This window comes from Neovison vison, chromosome 3 (genome assembly GCF_020171115.1).
Source record: "Neovison vison isolate M4711 chromosome 3, ASM_NN_V1, whole genome shotgun sequence".
In the NCBI taxonomy this organism is placed as follows: domain Eukaryota; kingdom Metazoa; phylum Chordata; class Mammalia; order Carnivora; family Mustelidae; genus Neogale; species Neogale vison.
In genome coordinates this window covers 227,979,498-227,997,112 of record NC_058093.1, presented here as the reverse complement: position 1 = coordinate 227,997,112, position 17,615 = coordinate 227,979,498, and the positions used below count along the sequence as shown (strand labels likewise).

The following is a 17,615-nucleotide window of genomic DNA, read 5'->3' as shown; positions in this document are numbered from 1 at the left end:
AGCTTAAGCTAAAGTCACCTAGTCCTTAAGATCTGGGGGGGATCTTTAGTTCACTGCCTCAGTGCATGTCTTCTCCCTGGTGGTCACATTGGAGGGGTACAGGGAGACATGAATAAATGCTGTTGTTTTCTTGTTCTCATAACACCATATTGCAGGCTTGGATCAACTTTCTAATCCCACTAATTGTTTTTTAAAGAAATAACACGATTTTGATTTTGCAAATTTTATCACACCAAGTTCTCCACAATCGGGTACACCAAGATCTTACCATTGAAACCCTTCCTGGTGTTAAGCAGATGGATAATTTTGAAATATGTACGTATGGAATTAAGTTCCATAACTATCCAAATACGCCAACTATTTCCATGGCATTTGGAATTATGCAATGGAAAACGTTTCCAGTGATGCCTTTTTATGTGTTAATTTTGCAAAATTTATTCTCAATTATAATTTCAAATCACCTGCACAACAGAAGAAAATTAGAAGCTATATCAAAACCAAGAACTTATTTGAATTTGGCATTAAGAAAACATCTTAAGTTAATTAATTGGCACAAACTGAAGATAACCCATGTTTAACAAGCCAGTTCTGGTTGACATTTGCCAAAATAGGACATACTGAATATGTTGTTTTTGTCCAATATCCCTTAAAATTTTAAGAAAAAAATTAAAGCAGAGGGTACAAAATAATTTACTCCCATGAGATTCAGGAAACTTTAGTTAGATACTCCTTTAAGAAGGAAATTTGCTTCTGTTAATTTTTTAAAAATCTGTACTTTGAATGACCTTTAAATTTTAAGACTTTTTCAAGACACAATAGTCCAATCTTCATACTGATGAACATGTCAGATAATTTAATTTCCTGCACATCTGCCAAGATTGGACATCTTCAGATCGGAATAAGACTGAATTCTAAGGTGTGTCCTTTTAAAAAAAAACAACAAACAATTTCTCTAAGTTGAAAGAATCATTAAAAGTATATTTTGAACATCTATCTCTTTGAAACACTTAAAATATCTTCGAGTTTAAAAATTCTTCATGTTGACTTGGGACAGCCTTGGCTCTTCAATTTTCAGTACTATTGTCTTGTTTTACTTTTCAGTATTGCATTTATTTAAAATAAGTGTATTTTTTAAAATCACATTGCCATTGAACTCGGGCCAGATGCTTTGAAAGAGTGAGTTTAAGGGGGTTGGGGGAACAGGAAAAAATGTCTATAAATAGTTCCTTCTGTAGCATCTACTGTATAATAAAGTGTTGTGTAACTCTGCCATGCAACGTAAATAATGATAGTAATTTGCATTTTCTTATTACTATTCATCCTCGAATTGAATCTGCAGTCTTTTGCCAATATTAAGGTCTATTTCTTACTTCCCTACATCCCCAGGGTCCCTGCTATGTTGAGAGAGGGGAGAGAAACAGTCCCTTTGTTTTGCACGCAGATTGTACAACAGGTAACACACCAAACGCTTTTTGCCTTGCAATTCTGTTCCATAGACCCAAAGGCAGTGTGGTCCATGCCTGGACCAGTACCGAACAGAGCCAGGATAATGGAACTACACTTCCATCCCCTCCTTATTAACACCTTTTCCTCTTTTTCAATCAAGATGGTCCCAGAGTCTAGTACAGGGCAATGATGCTGGGCTCAAACTAGAGGGAAACAGAGAAGACTCCAGAAGAAGAAATATTTTTAAAATTTCACCAGCCCAGAGGACCTATTATTAGTGTGACAGAATAATGTGATGGAGAAATTAATGGACTTACTTTCCACTGTGGACTCATCACCAAAAACTAAGTGTTGTTTTTTTGTTTTTTTTTTTTTCCTTTTCCCCAAGCAATTAAGCCTCAGAGTCCTGGAGCATTGGGTTTGCCTGGCTCAGGGGAGCTTAGACGCCTAGGAACTTTTGGACTTGGAGTTGAATGATCAAAATGCTAAGCCCCTAGCAGGGAGGAGGTTGGGAGTGTTATGTGAGAGGCCAGTGGTCCCGCTCCCTGAAGAATTCCATACTTAGCGATGCAGAACAGTGGTGAGGAACAAGGTGGTGGGAGAGAGATACATTATGTGGTATCTGGGGCTTCTCAGCTGAAATCTGCACACCAGCTGCTTGGAGACCTTGTTAAAATGCAATTCTGATTGAGGAGTCCTGGAGTGGGTCCAGAGATTCTGCATTTCTAACAAGCTCCTAAGGAGTGTTGATACTATTGGTTCTGGAACCTCGCTTTGAGTTAGTAAGTGGGTGAGAAGGAGAAGGTGGCAGAATTTCAAAGGAGGGGCCCAGGGAAGTCTAAGCCTCAAACTTGATGACAAAGAGCATCTATTCCAACAGACTTTAGGAACAGCTGAAGACTAAAAGCCCTTCCTCAAATATTCTGGCCTATTTCCCTACAACCTCTTTGCCTTCTTGACCCCAGGGAACGGAAGGAACCCAACTCCCACAGAATGAATTTCCACACTCCCTTGGTTTGAGGAAGAGACAGTGGAGGACCTTGAGCTACATTCTATGGAATTTAGAAAAATTAAGAAATGTGAAATTTTTTGAGCCCATGGAGCAAATTCATATGAATCACCCTTTCAATCTCAAAGTTAAAGAGCATCAGATTTGAGAATCAAAAAAGAACCATTCCTTAATTATTCAACGAACACACTTTAGGGGACAATGAATGGATTTCCCTAAACCCTGTGGGGTTTAGGGGCTTTCTGGGGCTTCCGACAAAGAGAAAGTCCTTGAATGCAGCGAGTGCCCCCAAAAGAGCTGAGGAATTTACAGTCCTTATCAGTCAATGATTTGGCTATGGTCACCAAAGAAAATGGCCCTTCCTCTACACAAACTCTTCAAATTCCCCTTTGAGATTTTTTTCCTCCTTCAAGTCCTTGCTCTTCATTTAAACATGATTTCACCAGTACAAACATGCTCAGGAGAAAGACCCAGTTTGATTTTCTTCTGCCAGCATCTTCCAAAGATAGCCTCGCATCCCATTCTCTCATAAGAACAAATCTTAAAAATAAACTAAGGCAGTAAGTGCTGTGTCCAACGCCAAGTTTGTTCCAAAGCGGAGAGTAATAAAATCCAGGGCTCCCTTCCCCTAAGTCAATTTTAAGAGAAAATGCTTTTCGTTGGTAATTTTGTTTGTAACTTCTGATCCTGCCATCTCTAGGACCTACGGTTTTATTAAAGCATTTCCAAATCTGGTTCTGATTACATAAGAAAAGTTTGTGCCTATGTTCATCAGTGTCACAATTCACATGGAGCTACCTGCTTTATTTATCCTTATTTCTCCAGAATGTCTACAATCTAGGCAGAGGGTCAGAAGGAATGACTGCATCTTCTGCCTGATCATCTGTATTTCAGAAAGAAAAACTCAAAAAATGATCCAACATTTGTGCTTTACCAGCAGTTCTTTTTTTTTTTAAATTAGGTGCCAATGTTTAACATACAGTAATTTACATAAAAATCTAAATTTTTGATGGCCCTTAAAAAAATTGTACACCCTGGCAACTTATGGATGCCATTCCTCATGGCTGAATATCGGCCTGCCCATTTCACAAATGCCAATACTGAGGACCAAAGACATATTAAGTAACTTGCCCAAAGGGCTATGCCTTTAATTAATTCAATTAATAACAAAACCAGAAACACACAAAACTGCACAGACACACATTAAATGGACACCTCTGTTTTTCCGGCGTATGCGTGTGAGTACCCATTCTCTGTCTTAGAAAGTGATGGCAAGCTCCAGGACGGAGAAGCGGTGGGAGTGGAGGGCAGTGGTTCTCAAACGCCAGTGCATCAGAATCCCCTTGAGGGCCTGTTACAGCACAGATGGCTGGGTCCACCCCCAGAGTTTCAGATTCAGTGGGTTTGGGGTAGGGACAAGAATAATTAACATTTCTAACAAGTTCCCAGGGGATGCTGCTGCTGCCAGTCCAGGGACCACACTAGCTGAGCTCGCTAAGAATTTGGGCTATTGTCCTGGTTAGATCCAGTTGTGACCATTATACCAAGTCAGAAAACCTACTAAACTTTTGGGCAAGTTACTTAACAAGTCTATGAAATGGAGCTAACGATAGTAGCTTAGGCTTATTGCAACAACTGAGTGAGTATAATAAATGTAAAGCAAAGTACATAGTACAGTGTCCGGCCCCTAGCAACTCTCTAAGAAGTATTAGTTATTATTGTTCATTCCTTCATGGAACAATTATTGATTGATGGCTTCCTCTGAGCCATGCATCAGGCACTAGGAATATAGTGGCAAATAAATCAATGCTTTGCCTTCTAAGAAGCTTACAATCCACTGGGGAGGCACACAACACATGACCTTGTAAATATATAAGATAATGCCACACAGAAGAATTCTGCATTCCAAGCAAACCGAGTAGCAGTTGCACACAGAATTTTATGAGAACTCGGTCTAGTCTTAGTCACATCTTGCAGCTCAAAGAGGTGGTGGCACCGTGTTTCTAAGACAAAGGCCCCTTAGCAAAATGACTATATATACATCATTAATTTTTTATTATGTAGACTTACAATATATTTTGCATTGTATATGTAATATTGATATATATGTTTTCTGTGTCAATAACATTTATGAATAATAAATATATTTTGTGTTTTAAATATGTTTTATATTTTTATATTCATGTTTATATTTTATATATCCTAGGAATGGCTCCCATGATTATGGAGGCCAAGAAGTTCCAGAATGGGCTGTCTGCAAGCTGGAGACCCAGGAGCCAGAGATGTGATTCAGTCTGAATCCAAAGGCCTCAGAAAAAAGTGCACTGGTGTCTGAGGGCATGAGAAGATGGATACCCCAGCTCAAAAAGAGAGCCAATTCGCCCATCCTCTGCCTTTCTATTCTATTCAGGCCCTCTGTGGACTGGATGATGCCCACCAGCACCAGTGAGGCCCTCCTTGCTCAGTGCACCGATTCCAACACTGACCACTTTGAGAAACACCCTCCGAGACACAGCCCCGGCATAATATGTTACCAGCTCTCTGGGCGTCCAGAGTCCAGTCACGTGGACGCAGGAAATCAGCCCTCGCGGGTATAGTCACACCAGCCGATTCTTGAGTAGGTTTTGCCTGAGAGGAAACATTTGAAACAAGAACAGGGTGGGTGGAGAGTGTGCTAGAAGGGGAGCAGAGAGTAAGGCGGCAATGTGCCGGCTGCTTTACACGTGTTGTTTGATCCTGGCAGGCACCTCTGGAGTAGAGATTACAGGACGAGGAGAGAAGCCAGTGGCAAAGGGGCAGACGAAGGATCTGAACACACAGAGTCCGAGCTGGCCACCGTCACACCACAAGCCACAGATGACCCTTTCCGCTTCCAAATTTCCAGGCAGGGGCTAGCCTCAAGTATAACTTCCCTCCCGTATTTGCCTCACTGCCCCTCTACTCTGCTCCTAGAGCAGCTGCCACAGATGTAATCAGGTGCAGGGAGCAGCCGCTTCTGATTCAGAACCCTTCTGACCCCAGGCCAGCCTCTTCTTTTCTCCCTATTGTCTTTCTCACAAGTTTAAAAAAACAAAAAAGCTTTATTATGGATAAAGTATGTAATCTGTAAGATGCAATACATACTCGTCATACTCATGGCTGGGAAATACAGACCAGCAAAGTAGAAAGAAATAAAAGTGGTCCAAAACCATCTCATTGCAGAAGAAGTCACTAAAATGTCAATACTCGTTCCCCTATCTTCAGATCCTGGGGATCCTGTCCTCTGTGCTTGGTAGCTAGCCCTTTCCAGTTACACGCTATTAAACTAACTGGGAGTTTGGTTTTGGTCTTCAGTCTGGGGTTGCTCCTGGAGCTGGGCTCTCCGCATTGTGTTGGGTGAGGGGCACGGACTGGGAGGTAGACCGGAGCTGTGGTGTTTGCAGTTGTTTATCGATTCGAAGTACTCACCTCCCAGCTTATTTCGAGCCTTTTTTTTCCTAGGGCATCTATATTCAAGACCTGGCCCCGTCATTTTGGGTTGTTTTCCCTCGGGGTTTTTCCGCGCTGGAGGCTCTCTGTTCCTTCGAACTCTAAGTGTTTGAACTTTTGGGGGTAGCTGGAACTGGCTTTCGCCGTGGGACTTTAGTTTGTAACGATGACTGGCCGCTGCAGGGGGTGACCCGGCCTCTCTTGCTTCCCCCGGCCTCAGGAAGCCCTGTCGCACCGGCGAAAGGGCAGAGCTGGGCTGAAAGGGCTGACCGGGAGGGAGTCGGGCGCCCGGCGCCTCCCGGTAACCTAGTAACCGGCGCCTTGGCAACGGAGCGGGGGCGGGACCTAGGGAGGAAGTCGGAAGCTGGAGGCTACGTCTCGCGAGAGTTCCTTTTGCGCGCGAACTCTGAGTCCGGGTACCTGGGCCCGCTCGCAGCTAGTGGCTGTGCAGGTCACCGGGGCCCGCGGCGACCCTGGCGGACCTGGACACCTTTCTCACCCCGTCATGGAGACCTCAGCGCAGCAGGAGCAGCAGCAGCCGATGGCGGCCAAGATCAGAAACCTGCCCTGGTAGGAGGAGGCCTGTCTGCCGCGGGAAAGGGGATCGGTGGCCGGGGTGGGCCAGCGGCCAGGCCGCCGCCCGCCGGACCTCGTTCTGCCGCTCCCAACCTGGCCCGGACGGAGCTCCAGATATTTGCCTTGACATCCCCAGCTCCTCAGCCCCCTCCGTTCTTCTAGGACGTTTGCCAGGTCTTCCCGCTGCCCTACTCCCATCGCCCCCATTCCTTTTACGCGCTGCGGGTGACAGCACTGGGGTTAGATCCCGCATCTTCTGACTTTGCATCGGCCTCCGTGCCAAAACGCTCTCTACTCTTGCCGGGATCTTCGATGCAATTATTTCTCAAATTCTAAACTGAAATGATCATGATGATAATAACTCTTCCAGTTAAGTTGTATTTAAATGGCTTCTTACTAGATTAGCAGGGACCCTGTTAGATGTTCCATCTTTACAAAGACCCTAGAAGGGAGGGAGGTATTATTCTAGTTGTAAACCCAAAAGGTTAAAGGACTTGCCTCAGGTCCGGAGCTAGAAACAGGTTGGGATTTGAACCCAGGCGAAGTGAGAGCTTGCACTTGTAACCATCCTACTTTCATAGTTGCCTCTCAATGTTGTTTTAGAAACTGATGGGATCCGTCCTGATGTCTTTGAAAGCTCCAAGTTGGTCTTGTCTAAGAAGGAGATCAGTTTGTTTTTATCGTGGAAAAAACACATAACATACCGTTTCCAGTTGTAAACATTGTAAAGGGTATAATTCCGTGACTTTAAGTACTTTGAGAATGTTGTGCTACCGTGTCACTCTCTAGTTCCCAAATTTTTCATTTTATCGCAGATGGAAACTCCATACTTTATGGGCAATTACTGTCCATCCCCACCGTCCCCTTCCTGCACCGCCAATCTGCTGTCTCTGAATTTGCCTATTGTGGCTGGTCATATAAATAGAATCAGTGTGTGGCCTTTGGAGACTGGCGGCTTTCACAGCATCATGTTTTCGGGGTTCATCCTGTTGTAGTGGGTGTGGGTGCTTCATTCCTTTTTATGGGTGAATAATCCATTGTATGGATCGACCACCACTTACTTGCCCATTCATCTTCTGATGTATATGTCTGATGTCACTCTTTCAGTCGGTTAAACATCTGCCTTTGGCTCAATTCCTGATCTCAGGGTCCTGTTTGCCCTGCCTTGGGCACCCTGCTCAGCAGGGAGTCTGCTTCTCCCCCTCATGCTAGTGCTTGCTCTTCCTTTCTCAAATAAATTTATTTATTTATTTATTTATGGTTCCCCAGTGAGTTCAGTTTTTAATTTACTTTGAAATAGTAGGTGCCCATCCAGGTTGAGATTATTTATAGGCAGATAGCTGGAAAGGTAAAATGAGAGCAGTGCTTTGGGCATTTGGGGCTATAACCTTGCTGGGGGCAGGCATGGTGGCTGTCCTGTGCATTGTAGGATGTTTAGTGACATCCCTGGTGACTATCCACAGGCCTGTAGCACCCTCCACCCAATTGTGACAACTAAAAATGTCTCCAGATATCACCAAGTGTTTTCTGGAGGATGAAACTGTCCCTGGTTGAGAACCAGTGGTCTGTATTCAAAGTTAAAGGATTTTATTTCCCTTTCTCTTTTCATTAGGATATGAAAGGATTCTTTTGCACTTGACAGCATGTTCTTGCATTCGTATGTATTGTAATCCATGCTACATTCTATTTCAGGGTTGAAAAATACCGGCCACAGACACTGAACGATCTGATTTCTCATCAGGACATTTTGAGTACCAGTAAGCATCCATGTGTCAGTTGCTGTCATTCTAGTTGGAGGACCTGTATAAATTTCTTGGTGATGTCTCTGCTGAGTAATAACCTTGAAGTATCTGACTGAGCTTTATGGAATGTTGTTGTTAAGAGCTGAGTCCCTTCAGATTTTTCATTGTTGCGTCTGCCTCTTATTTGAATGTGGGCTTGAAGTGCGTTTGAGCCAACTCAAGGGCCCAGGTGAATGAGGCAACTCTTGGAAAGTGATGGGCTCTCTCTTTCTTCCCAATCCTCAGTTCAGAAATTTATTAGTGAAGACCGCCTGCCGCACCTGCTTCTATATGGTCCTCCGGGGACGGGAAAGACCTCCACCATCCTGGCCTGTGCAAAACAGCTGTACAAAGATAAGGAATTTGGCTCCATGGTCTTGGAGGTAAGTAAGAGGATTCTTCTCACTCTGCAAAGAAATCGAGTCTCTTAGTTCTCTTAGATTTGTCTTACTTTACAAGTAAGTTGCTGTGCTGGAGGTGGGGAAAGAGACAGACAAAATATCTCGAGTGGCTTTTGTCTAGAGTCAACATTTGGGCCTGAATTGGCATTAGCTAGAGGGCAGTGGTAGGGCTGGATATTTTTCTTTGCCTTTGCCAACTTACACGCAAACACTCTGGGGTCCCTCAGTGAGTGGTCACTCGGTGGCTTGCTGTCTTTCATGTGCCCATCCAGAGTTCGTCTCCATGTGGCTCCCTCCCGTTCTTGCCCTGGAAGGCTGAATTGTCTTGACTACAGGCTGCCTTGTCCTTTGGCTCCCCCTGGTTACGTTTGGCCAATAGGGGCCCTGGCAGGAGTCAGAGGAAGGAGAATGGTGCCTGGTTCTGTCTTGGGGGTCACCACAGGCTGACAGCATCCCCACCTACTGGGCAGATCCCACAGCCTTCTCCAGCTGCTCCCCCACTCACCTCTTAAGACCTGGGGTTGGTAGTGGGCCCCAGCTGTTGCAGAAGAGTTGCACAGCTCTTGTGGTTTCCCCACCCCCCCGCCGTTTCAAATCTTTCTACCTGTCATTCTCTTCAAATCCCTGAACTTGTGTGTGTCATCTGTTTGCTCTGAGAGTGGACTGATACCCTTAGATTACAAAATTGCAAATATTGTCCATTGCAAGAAAAAAATGTCTAACTAATTTTTTCATTATACTGCCACCAGTGTTCTTCCTTCAGTATGTTAAAGACTGGTAGCTTCTGGGTTGCTCTGGGTTGTGGTGGCTCAAATCAGCATGATTCTGTTCATGCCCGAGGTGCTATTCACTGTGGTCAGGCCAATGAGCTACTCTGCCAGAGTATGTCAGTGGTTGTCCTCCAGTGAGGAAGGAAACACAGTCACTTGCCTTTCAGAACGTAACGTGATGGTGTAGTGGGTTGTGAGTTTTAAATACAGTTGTGATCTTGGTTTTTAATAGTGTTTATTTCATAGCTGTCGTTAGACCTAGAGACCTAGCTTGCCAAGCTGGATGGGTGAAAAGATAAATAAGTTCGTAGATGACATACAAACATGTTTCTAATTTACTCTGCCTTCTCTCTCCCGCATTAGCTGAATGCTTCAGATGACCGAGGAATAGATATCGTTCGGGGACCCATCCTGAGCTTTGCTAGCACGAGGACAATATTTAAGTAAGAATTATTTGCCTAATTTCTCCCTCTGGAGACTCTGATCAGTGAGAGGACAGAGCTTTATTTTTTTAATCTTCCCCTTTGCTTGTCTGTAAAGGTACAAAATGACTTCACCAAAAGTAGCCATGAAAAAGAGGTACAAAGATGCTAGTAAGAAATAATTCCAAAATAAAATACGACCTAAGTCTATATTAGCAGGTTGTTTGGGAAGCATTAACTTCATTTGATTAGTTAACCAAAAACTGTTTATATCCTAAGACCAGATGAGCTAGTTTAAATTTGAACAAAAATGAATTGAGATCGAGAGGGATCACGGGGAGGTGGTAAACAAAGGGAAAGATGAAAAGACAGGCATGCGCGGGGGTGAAGGTGGTGGAGAAAAGCAGAGCCAGGCCCGAGGAACAGGACACCATGTGTGCACAGAAGAAAGATGAATGTGCCAGGGGGAGCAATGTAACAAAAATACCCAAGTCAGACCTCAGTTCCTCTAAGAGTAGAGTGACAGGCATGTCCTCTATGTGACCACAGATGCCTGCTTTGCTCAGGTCGAGGAGGAATGGACTCTCTGAGGCAGGGCCTGATGGCACAGCCTGAAGCCACAACTTCTGGTTTGGCCCAGAAGTGGAGGGGAGATTGAAGACATCTTCAGATGGTGCCATTTGTTTTCCCAGGAAAGGCTTCAAACTAGTGATCCTGGATGAAGCGGACGCCATGACTCAGGATGCCCAGAACGCCTTGAGGAGAGGTAGGAAGCGCTCCCAGGGATGGCGTGTTGGCTCAGGAGTGCCTTTGAGAGAGAATTAGGCTCGGGACATGAGACATGCGGTGGTTTGTTGACCGATTTCATCTTCTGACCCAGAGAAATCTGCTGACCTACCTGTATCCCACCGACGATCTAGACCAAAGCTCTCGGTACTGGGGGTTTCCCCTTTCAGCAGCTGAAAGATAGAGGCCCTGGTGGGACTGTCTGACCAGACAGTGCTGTCCCATCCTTTTCCATGGGGTTCAATGTGGGGTTGGGAATTTGTGGGGTTTTTTTTAAGATTTTATTTATTTATTTCTCAGAAAGAGAGAGAGAACACAAGCAGGCAGAATCGGAGAGAGCAGGAGGCTCCCTGCTGAGCAAGGATCCCGATGCAGGACTTGGTCCCAGGACTCTGGGATCAAAACCTGAGCTGAAGGCAGCAGCGTAACTGACTGAGCCAGCCAGGCATCCTGGGAATTTGTAGTCTTAGAATGGGGGGTGGCAGATACGGAAAGGCTGTCGTTCCCAAACTCCTGGGTAGAACTTTCTGCTCTTGGTACCCTAAGGTAGACAGTAGCCAGGAAAACAATTCAGGAAACGTAGTCACACTCAGAAAGTTGACATGACTTCTGTATTTGCCAAGGGGCTGATCTGGCAGGGAAGGAGAGTATCAGATGAGTTGTCTATCTTAGGGCCCTGGTGCAGTGGATTTCTTTGAAAGGACACTGGTAATCTCTCTCGTTAAGATTCTGAGGTAATCAGCTAGGAGACAGGAACGGTCTTGCAGAGTTGGGAGAAGGAGTGGGCTAAGGGGAGGAGGAGGACAGTTAGAGTGTCTTCTGATCTTAAAAGCTTTGGCAGCCTTTCTTCAGCATTTGCTCTGCGCAGTGACTGTCAGTCTGGGCAGGTCCCCATGCAAGAACATTGGGTAATTACAGAATGCACCTGGTGTTTCCTAAACTTGCTGAATTTGACTAGCACTCTGTCGAATGTTCTAAGGCTTCGAGACAGAGTCCACTGGGAAGTCCACAACAAGCCACCCCCTCTCCCCCATTAGAAGGTGGGGCGTCATCAACCTGCCAGGTGGAGTTTTATGCAAAAGGACAAAAATACTGGATTTCGTAGCATCGCGGAGCAGGATGGCAAGGATGCCAGAATCATGGCACCTCAGAAGGAAGGGACACATTTTATAAAATCTCTTTGAAGTGGCATGTCTGTCAGCTTGGGGGAGGAGGATGGCTGGCTTCCAGTCCTGGCCACCCCAGCCACAGCCCCTTGCTCCCATAGCACCCCAACCCGTGGACGGCCTCTGCTCGTGCACGTGAGCACGGAAGAGTGCGGGGCCTCCAGGGCTCTGGAAGGCTCAGAATGGACAGGAGCTGGTTTTCTTTTCCCTTGCCAGTGATTGAGAAATTCACGGAAAATACCAGATTCTGCCTCATCTGTAACTACCTGTCAAAGATCATCCCCGCCCTGCAGTCCCGGTGTACAAGGTTCCGATTCGGCCCGCTGACTCCTGAACTCATGGTCCCCCGGCTGGAACACGTCATAGAAGAAGAGAAGTAAGTACAGGGGAAAGCAGGAAAGCCGAGGGCCTTGGGGACTGGGAGGCAGGGCCCTGGGCTGGCTGGCCAGTTTACAGTCGACGGTGATGAGGCGTGGTAAGAGCTAAGGAGGGTGCCTGGCCCAGAGTCAGCACCGGGGTCTGCGAACTGCTGGCTTCCCCAGCGTCTCATGGACAGCCTTCGCAGGCGGCACTTGGTTCTTCTCTTGATTCCATCCTCCTCCCCTGGAAGCTGTCCTAACTTCCTCCTACTCTTCTTTTGTCATTGGCAACTGCGTGCTGCCAGAGTCCCTTCTGCTAAGATGCCTCCAGCCTTTTGGGACTAGAAGGGAAGGTACTGAGACATTACCTTCTGTCTAACCAGTTGCCAAGCCCATAGCCAGCCCAAGCTGCTGCTTTTTGAAGCGGGGTGCTCTGCCTCTGTGACCACAGCTCTCGCCAGCGCACTTGCCTCTTAGAACAGAATTCAAAGCCAGTTGCTCAATGCGGCAATGCTTGGTCCTCGGTGAGGGTCTTTCCCGACTCGGGGTGGGTGGTCACTGCTAACGTGAAGCCCACAGCCCTGAAGACCAGAGCGGATTCGAGATCCCCCACCGATAGAGAGAGTACTGTTAACTGTGTCCTTCCCTTTTTTTTTCATTATTTCAAAACCTTGGTCGCACTCTTGGTGAATGCTCGTGCTTTCTGAGGGCCTCTTACTTCCTCCTGCCTCGTTCCTTTCAGAGTGGACCTGAGTGAGGACGGGATGAAAGCACTCGTGACCCTTTCCAGCGGAGACATGCGAAGGGCTCTTAACATTCTGCAGGTACGGTGCCACTGGAGCAGATCTCGAGGCGCCGCTTTGGAAGCGGTTTTCGAGAAAGACAAAAGCAGTAGCTCAGCCAACCTGTAAATTCAGAAATCGAGAAACGGGTAGGATCTCGATCTCATCATGTACCACTGATGTCCCCCCACCTTTGGGTTTTGAGTAACTTAAAGACTAATGTGCCGCAAACCAGGGAAAGCGAGGGACGGGCTCTGGAGCCGGAACACCCGCTCTGCTGCCTCAACTCCTTCCTGACCCTCCTACAGCGTGGTGGCTGCTGTGACAGTCACGATTCTCCCCCTCCGTCTGCACAGAGCACCAACATGGCCTTCGGGAAGGTGACGGAGGAGACGGTCTACACGTGCACCGGGCACCCCCTCAAGTCCGACATTGCCAACATTCTGGACTGGATGTTGAATCAAGACTTCACCACGGCCTACAGAAGTATCCTTCCTCATGTCCTGCGGACGGCACACGACGTACCTGAGGCCCGAGCCTGGCCCAGGAGCCCAGGCCGCAGCTAGCACCCAGACCCCGCTGGCCAGAGACGGTGGCTGCTCGTGGGGCTGGTCCGCTTGCTGAGGGAACACGTGTCTGGGGGTGGAGCGGGTCCTTGTCTTTAAGGCCCTCATGTTCTTCCCGAAGGAGTCTGACGTGGGTACAGCTTGAGGCCCCCTTGCTTACGGGTGCGAGCAGCAGGACAACCTTGGTGCTGGGGCTGGCAGATGTGCTCATTCTTTTTTTTTTTTTAAAGATTTTATTTGACAGATAAAGATCACAAGTAGGCAGAGAGGCAGGCAGAGGGAGAGGGAAGCAGGCTCCCTGCCGAGTGGAGAGCCCGATGTGGGGCTTGATCCCAGGACCCTGAGATCATAACCTGAGCGGAAGGCAGAGGCTTAACCCACTGAGCCACCCAGGCGCCCCCGAAGTGATCATTCTTGAGTGGCCAGCATTACTCTGGTTCTGCTGTGAGAATCAAAGCCAGGGATAGTGAGAGGAGGCCTTCTGGGGGTCGCATTCGGCTCTGTCCTCTACTGGGCAGAGACAGTTCTATCAGAAAGCCCTTGTGGAAGATGAAAACCTAGGACAGGTTAGAATTGGAGCCCACCTGACACAGCTAGATTCAGACATCACAGTGGGATGAGAACCTTTCCCAGAAGTCACCCCCAACGGGCTTGGGATTCAAATTGCCGTGTGGCATGTTTGTTCCGGAACCCGGCCCTTTGCCTTAACTGTTCCTCTCTAGATATAATGGAGTTGAAGACGCTGAAGGGGTTGGCGCTCCATGACATCCTGACTGAGATCCACCTATTCGTGCACAGAGGTAACTCCGTTTTCCCCAGCTGAGAAGCTGCAGGAGGCGGTGAGCGGGGCGGTTAAGGGCAGGAGCGAGGGAACACGAGGCTTCGCTTTTGAAGCAGAGAAATGGGAATGAAGCCTAAACCTGGCCCCCCAGTTTTCATTTTCTTTTGTTGCTCTTTAAAACTTTGCTCCAAAACGACTCTTAACCTCTCAGACTCTAGGGGAAGCAGCTCCAGGGGGCTTTCTCTCCTCAGAGGGTTTGTATTTTACAGCAGGAAACAGTGTTCTTAATTCACATTTCTCAGGGTATTTTCCCCCAAAAGGGAAGAAAGAAGAGGAACGTCTATCTAGGGCATAAAGCAGAGCTGTCTGAACTAAACCGTCTTTAAATTCCGTACTCTGCCGTATCTTCTGTACAGAGTCCTGGTTTTCAACCTTGGCAGCACCGAGGAAATCACCCCAGACCTATCACTTGGCTGTTTGGGGGCATCGGGATTTTCTCAGGCTCCCCGGGTGACCTGCCGTGCAGCCTCCTCAGGGCAGCTCTTCCCCCCGCGGCAGCCAACTGCCGACAGTTGGGTCTGCGAATGTTCTGCCCGTGTCTCTCAAGGCCTCACCCAGGCCAGCTGACTAAGAATGTGGTCGGCTCGCGCCCAGCTCTGCACTTGGATTGTGGAAAATGAGTATGAATAGATTTAAAAATCAATGATTTGTTTTTAAAATTGGCAGAACAAGTGAGAACTTGGCTTTGCCATTCACTTCCAGAGCTGCCCTGTTCCTAAAGCAGCGTCCATACCTCTTCTAGGTTCTTGTGATCACTTTGGAACTTGCTTGCAAAATGGGTAAAAACTGAAGACTCATCCAGTGTTCACTTCCTTAGAGGTGTGGCAGCTAGTGACCTGATGCCTCGACACCTTTAGTGTCCCCTGACGTTTAAGCTCGTAACTGTCGTGGGACTTTTTTTTTGTTTTTATTGTATTAGGGAGTGGCAGACCCTCACTCATTTGAGTTTGTTTCTCCCCACAGTTGACTTTCCATCTTCAGTTCGAGTACATTTATTGGCCAAAATGGCAGACATAGAGTGAGTGCTTCCTGATTTTTATTCCTTTCCCTTTTTTACTCTGTTGTGCATTTTTTCTTTCTACCTGTTTGGTTCCAACTTTGTCCTTCCTATGTGGCATCATCTAGTTTTTGGTGGGATCGATCACTGAAACAAAACACGGGAAGGATTTGATTTGCTTGTTCAACATATGAATGAACACAAGGACAGGTTCGGCTCAGTGACATGTTGGCGATAAAGGCCTCCTTAGACCTCAAAGGCTTGGTCCACATTGGTTCGAGAAGTGCCGTTACCTGGATGGCCCAGTTCAGTTCCAGCATCGAGGTCATTTGGGGACAAGCAACTGCCCAGCTGTTATTAAAGCCTTTTGCTGTAACAAAGCATATTGGGAGGCAAAGTAAACACAAACTCCATTTTCCACTTTGCCTGGTTCCATAAACAGTCATTAGCCCCCAGTGAAGCTGGCAGCTGTCATGTAAGTGGGCAGAAGCATTGGGTTCAGAACAGACGCCAGCATGGGACCAACTGTGATTGGCTATCGCGGGCTCTCACATGCACATGAGGTCACGTCTCCCTCCGTGACCAAGGTCATGATTTTCCTTTCACTGGCTGGGCCCTGGAAAAGTGGCAAGATGAAATCACCAGTGTCCTGCTTTGCTAACTAGGCCACAGAACCCCAGTCCACCCTTCTTCTAAGTGAATTAAGAGGAAGAAAATCTTCTCTCAGTGCATCATCTTTCGAGGGAAGAAGTGAGTCTTGATCACTTCAGTTCCGTATACATCTAGATAGCTAGCAAAGTTCAGAACACTGCCATTGATAAACATTTTAATTTTTCCTTACCAGCTGGAGTGAGTTGATAAATGAGTGTTCAGGGCAGAGAAGAAAATGTCAGGGGACACTGAAGATGACTGGCCAGGATCGAGTTTGATCGCCTGCCTTCCCCCTCCAGCACTCTGTCCGTCTTTGCTCTCGTTCTCTTTTCAAGAGGGAGCTGTCCACGATACTCTATTCTTACCTTTTGTTTGATTTCTTTTAGGTACAGACTCTCTGTTGGCACCAACGAGAAGATTCAGCTGAGTTCCCTCATTGCCGCTTTCCAGGTCACCAGGGACCTGATTGTCACAGAGGCCTGAACACCGAGCCCGTTTGCAGCAATTCACGGGCCCCGCAGAGACCAGACGGCGGGACTGAATTACAGCTGGGCACGAATGCCACTATCGCCCCAAGCTTTGGGAAAATCTGTTCCCAGCGTGGTTGGGCCAAGGTTCAGAAAGTAGCGTGTGAGGCCGGGCAGAGCAGGTAAAGAACAGCTGTAACACCCAGCTCTCTGCTGCACTGCCCACTTGTGTTTTATAGGGAAAAAGAAAGCACAATGAGCTTTTTGGGGTTTTTTTCTTTTGTTTTTTAAAGCCTTAAGGCTTTTACCTTTCAGCTGCTTGGAAGACAGGAAATCGGCCTGCCCCATTTTGGTCTGGAACCTGGGGCTTCCCAACCGCCCATGGGGCAACATCTTCTAACTCCAGGTGAACGGAGGAGCCCCACACAGAAGTGCACAGACCTCAGTGGGGGGTGCGGTCTCCGGATCTGCTCTGAGTAGGTGTCAAAGAAGAAAAAGAGATGTGCATCGATTTCTGGCCCAAACTGCTGTACTCTTATAAATGGGCTCAGCTGGCTTACTTTAAAATCGTCTTTTTATTTCTCCTCTACTAGCAATTAGTTCCTAATTGTGGCAGGGACAGCAGGGGTAGGGACCTGGGCTTGTCAGTGCAGGCAGGGCAGATGCGCTGGGGCTGGGCTCCAAACCGCCCCCCCTACCCCCCGCCAATGCGGGAAGGACAGGCCCTGTGGACGGGGTGGCAGTCTCTCTTGCAGCAAATAAACAGGCTGCCTTTGTTGATGGCATTCTTTTCGGTAAAAATAAAGCAGCTTGCATTCTGGCTGTTATGAGCGACTCTTCCCTTCCCCAGTCATAAAGACACTGACTTACTCAACTTGCCTGTGTGTGAGATCCTGCCCACCCCCCACCCCATGTCACAGATCAAGCCTCCTTCAGAGGCTGCTCTCTCTGAAGGTGTCAGCTTCTCAGACTATCAAAAGGGAGAGGTTGGTTATTTCCCACATCCACAGACACCTCGCTCCCCGAGGACCCCGAGCAAAGTCTGAAGCGAACGGCCAGAGGGGGCCTCGGGGAAGCCACCCAGAACCTCTTGGGCTGCGCCGGGACGGTTCAAGATGACCCCAAGG

At 47.3% G+C, this 17,615-nt stretch overlaps 1 protein-coding gene and 1 long non-coding RNA gene across 2 annotated transcripts in view; both read left to right on the top strand.

The window, feature by feature from the left end:
- Positions 1 to 5,282, top strand: part of LOC122903383 — a 31,979-nt gene extending 26,697 nt beyond the window's left edge. The window contains exons 2-3 of the long non-coding RNA XR_006383960.1: positions 4,662 to 5,046; positions 5,199 to 5,282. This is a non-coding gene — a long non-coding RNA (uncharacterized LOC122903383). The remainder of the gene's footprint in view (positions 1 to 4,661; positions 5,047 to 5,198) is intronic.
- Positions 5,283 to 6,328: 1,046 nt separating this feature from the next.
- RFC5 (replication factor C subunit 5) lies at positions 6,329 to 17,362 on the top strand. The gene is made up of 11 exons (XM_044244185.1): positions 6,329 to 6,493; positions 8,192 to 8,256; positions 8,527 to 8,663; positions 9,815 to 9,894; positions 10,566 to 10,639; positions 12,042 to 12,201; positions 12,927 to 13,008; positions 13,323 to 13,452; positions 14,255 to 14,332; positions 15,337 to 15,391; positions 16,408 to 17,362. Exons 1-11 carry the CDS (start codon positions 6,429 to 6,431, stop codon positions 16,502 to 16,504), a joined length of 1,023 nt encoding a protein of 340 aa, XP_044100120.1. The 5' UTR covers positions 6,329 to 6,428; the 3' UTR covers positions 16,505 to 17,362.
- The last annotated feature ends 253 nt before the right edge of the window (positions 17,363 to 17,615 follow it).

Excerpts from the sequence above, each read along its gene's own strand:
- RFC5 (XM_044244185.1), top strand. The coding sequence starts at position 6,429 with ATGGAGACCTCAGCGCAGCAGGAGCAGCAGCAGCCGATGGCGGCCAAG. Across the intron at positions 6,494-8,191 it reads AAGATCAGAAACCTGCCCTG|GGTTGAAAAATACCGGCCAC; the intron begins GTAGGAGGAGGC and ends ATTCTATTTCAG. Across the intron at positions 8,257-8,526 it reads TCAGGACATTTTGAGTACCA|TTCAGAAATTTATTAGTGAA; the intron begins GTAAGCATCCAT and ends CCCAATCCTCAG.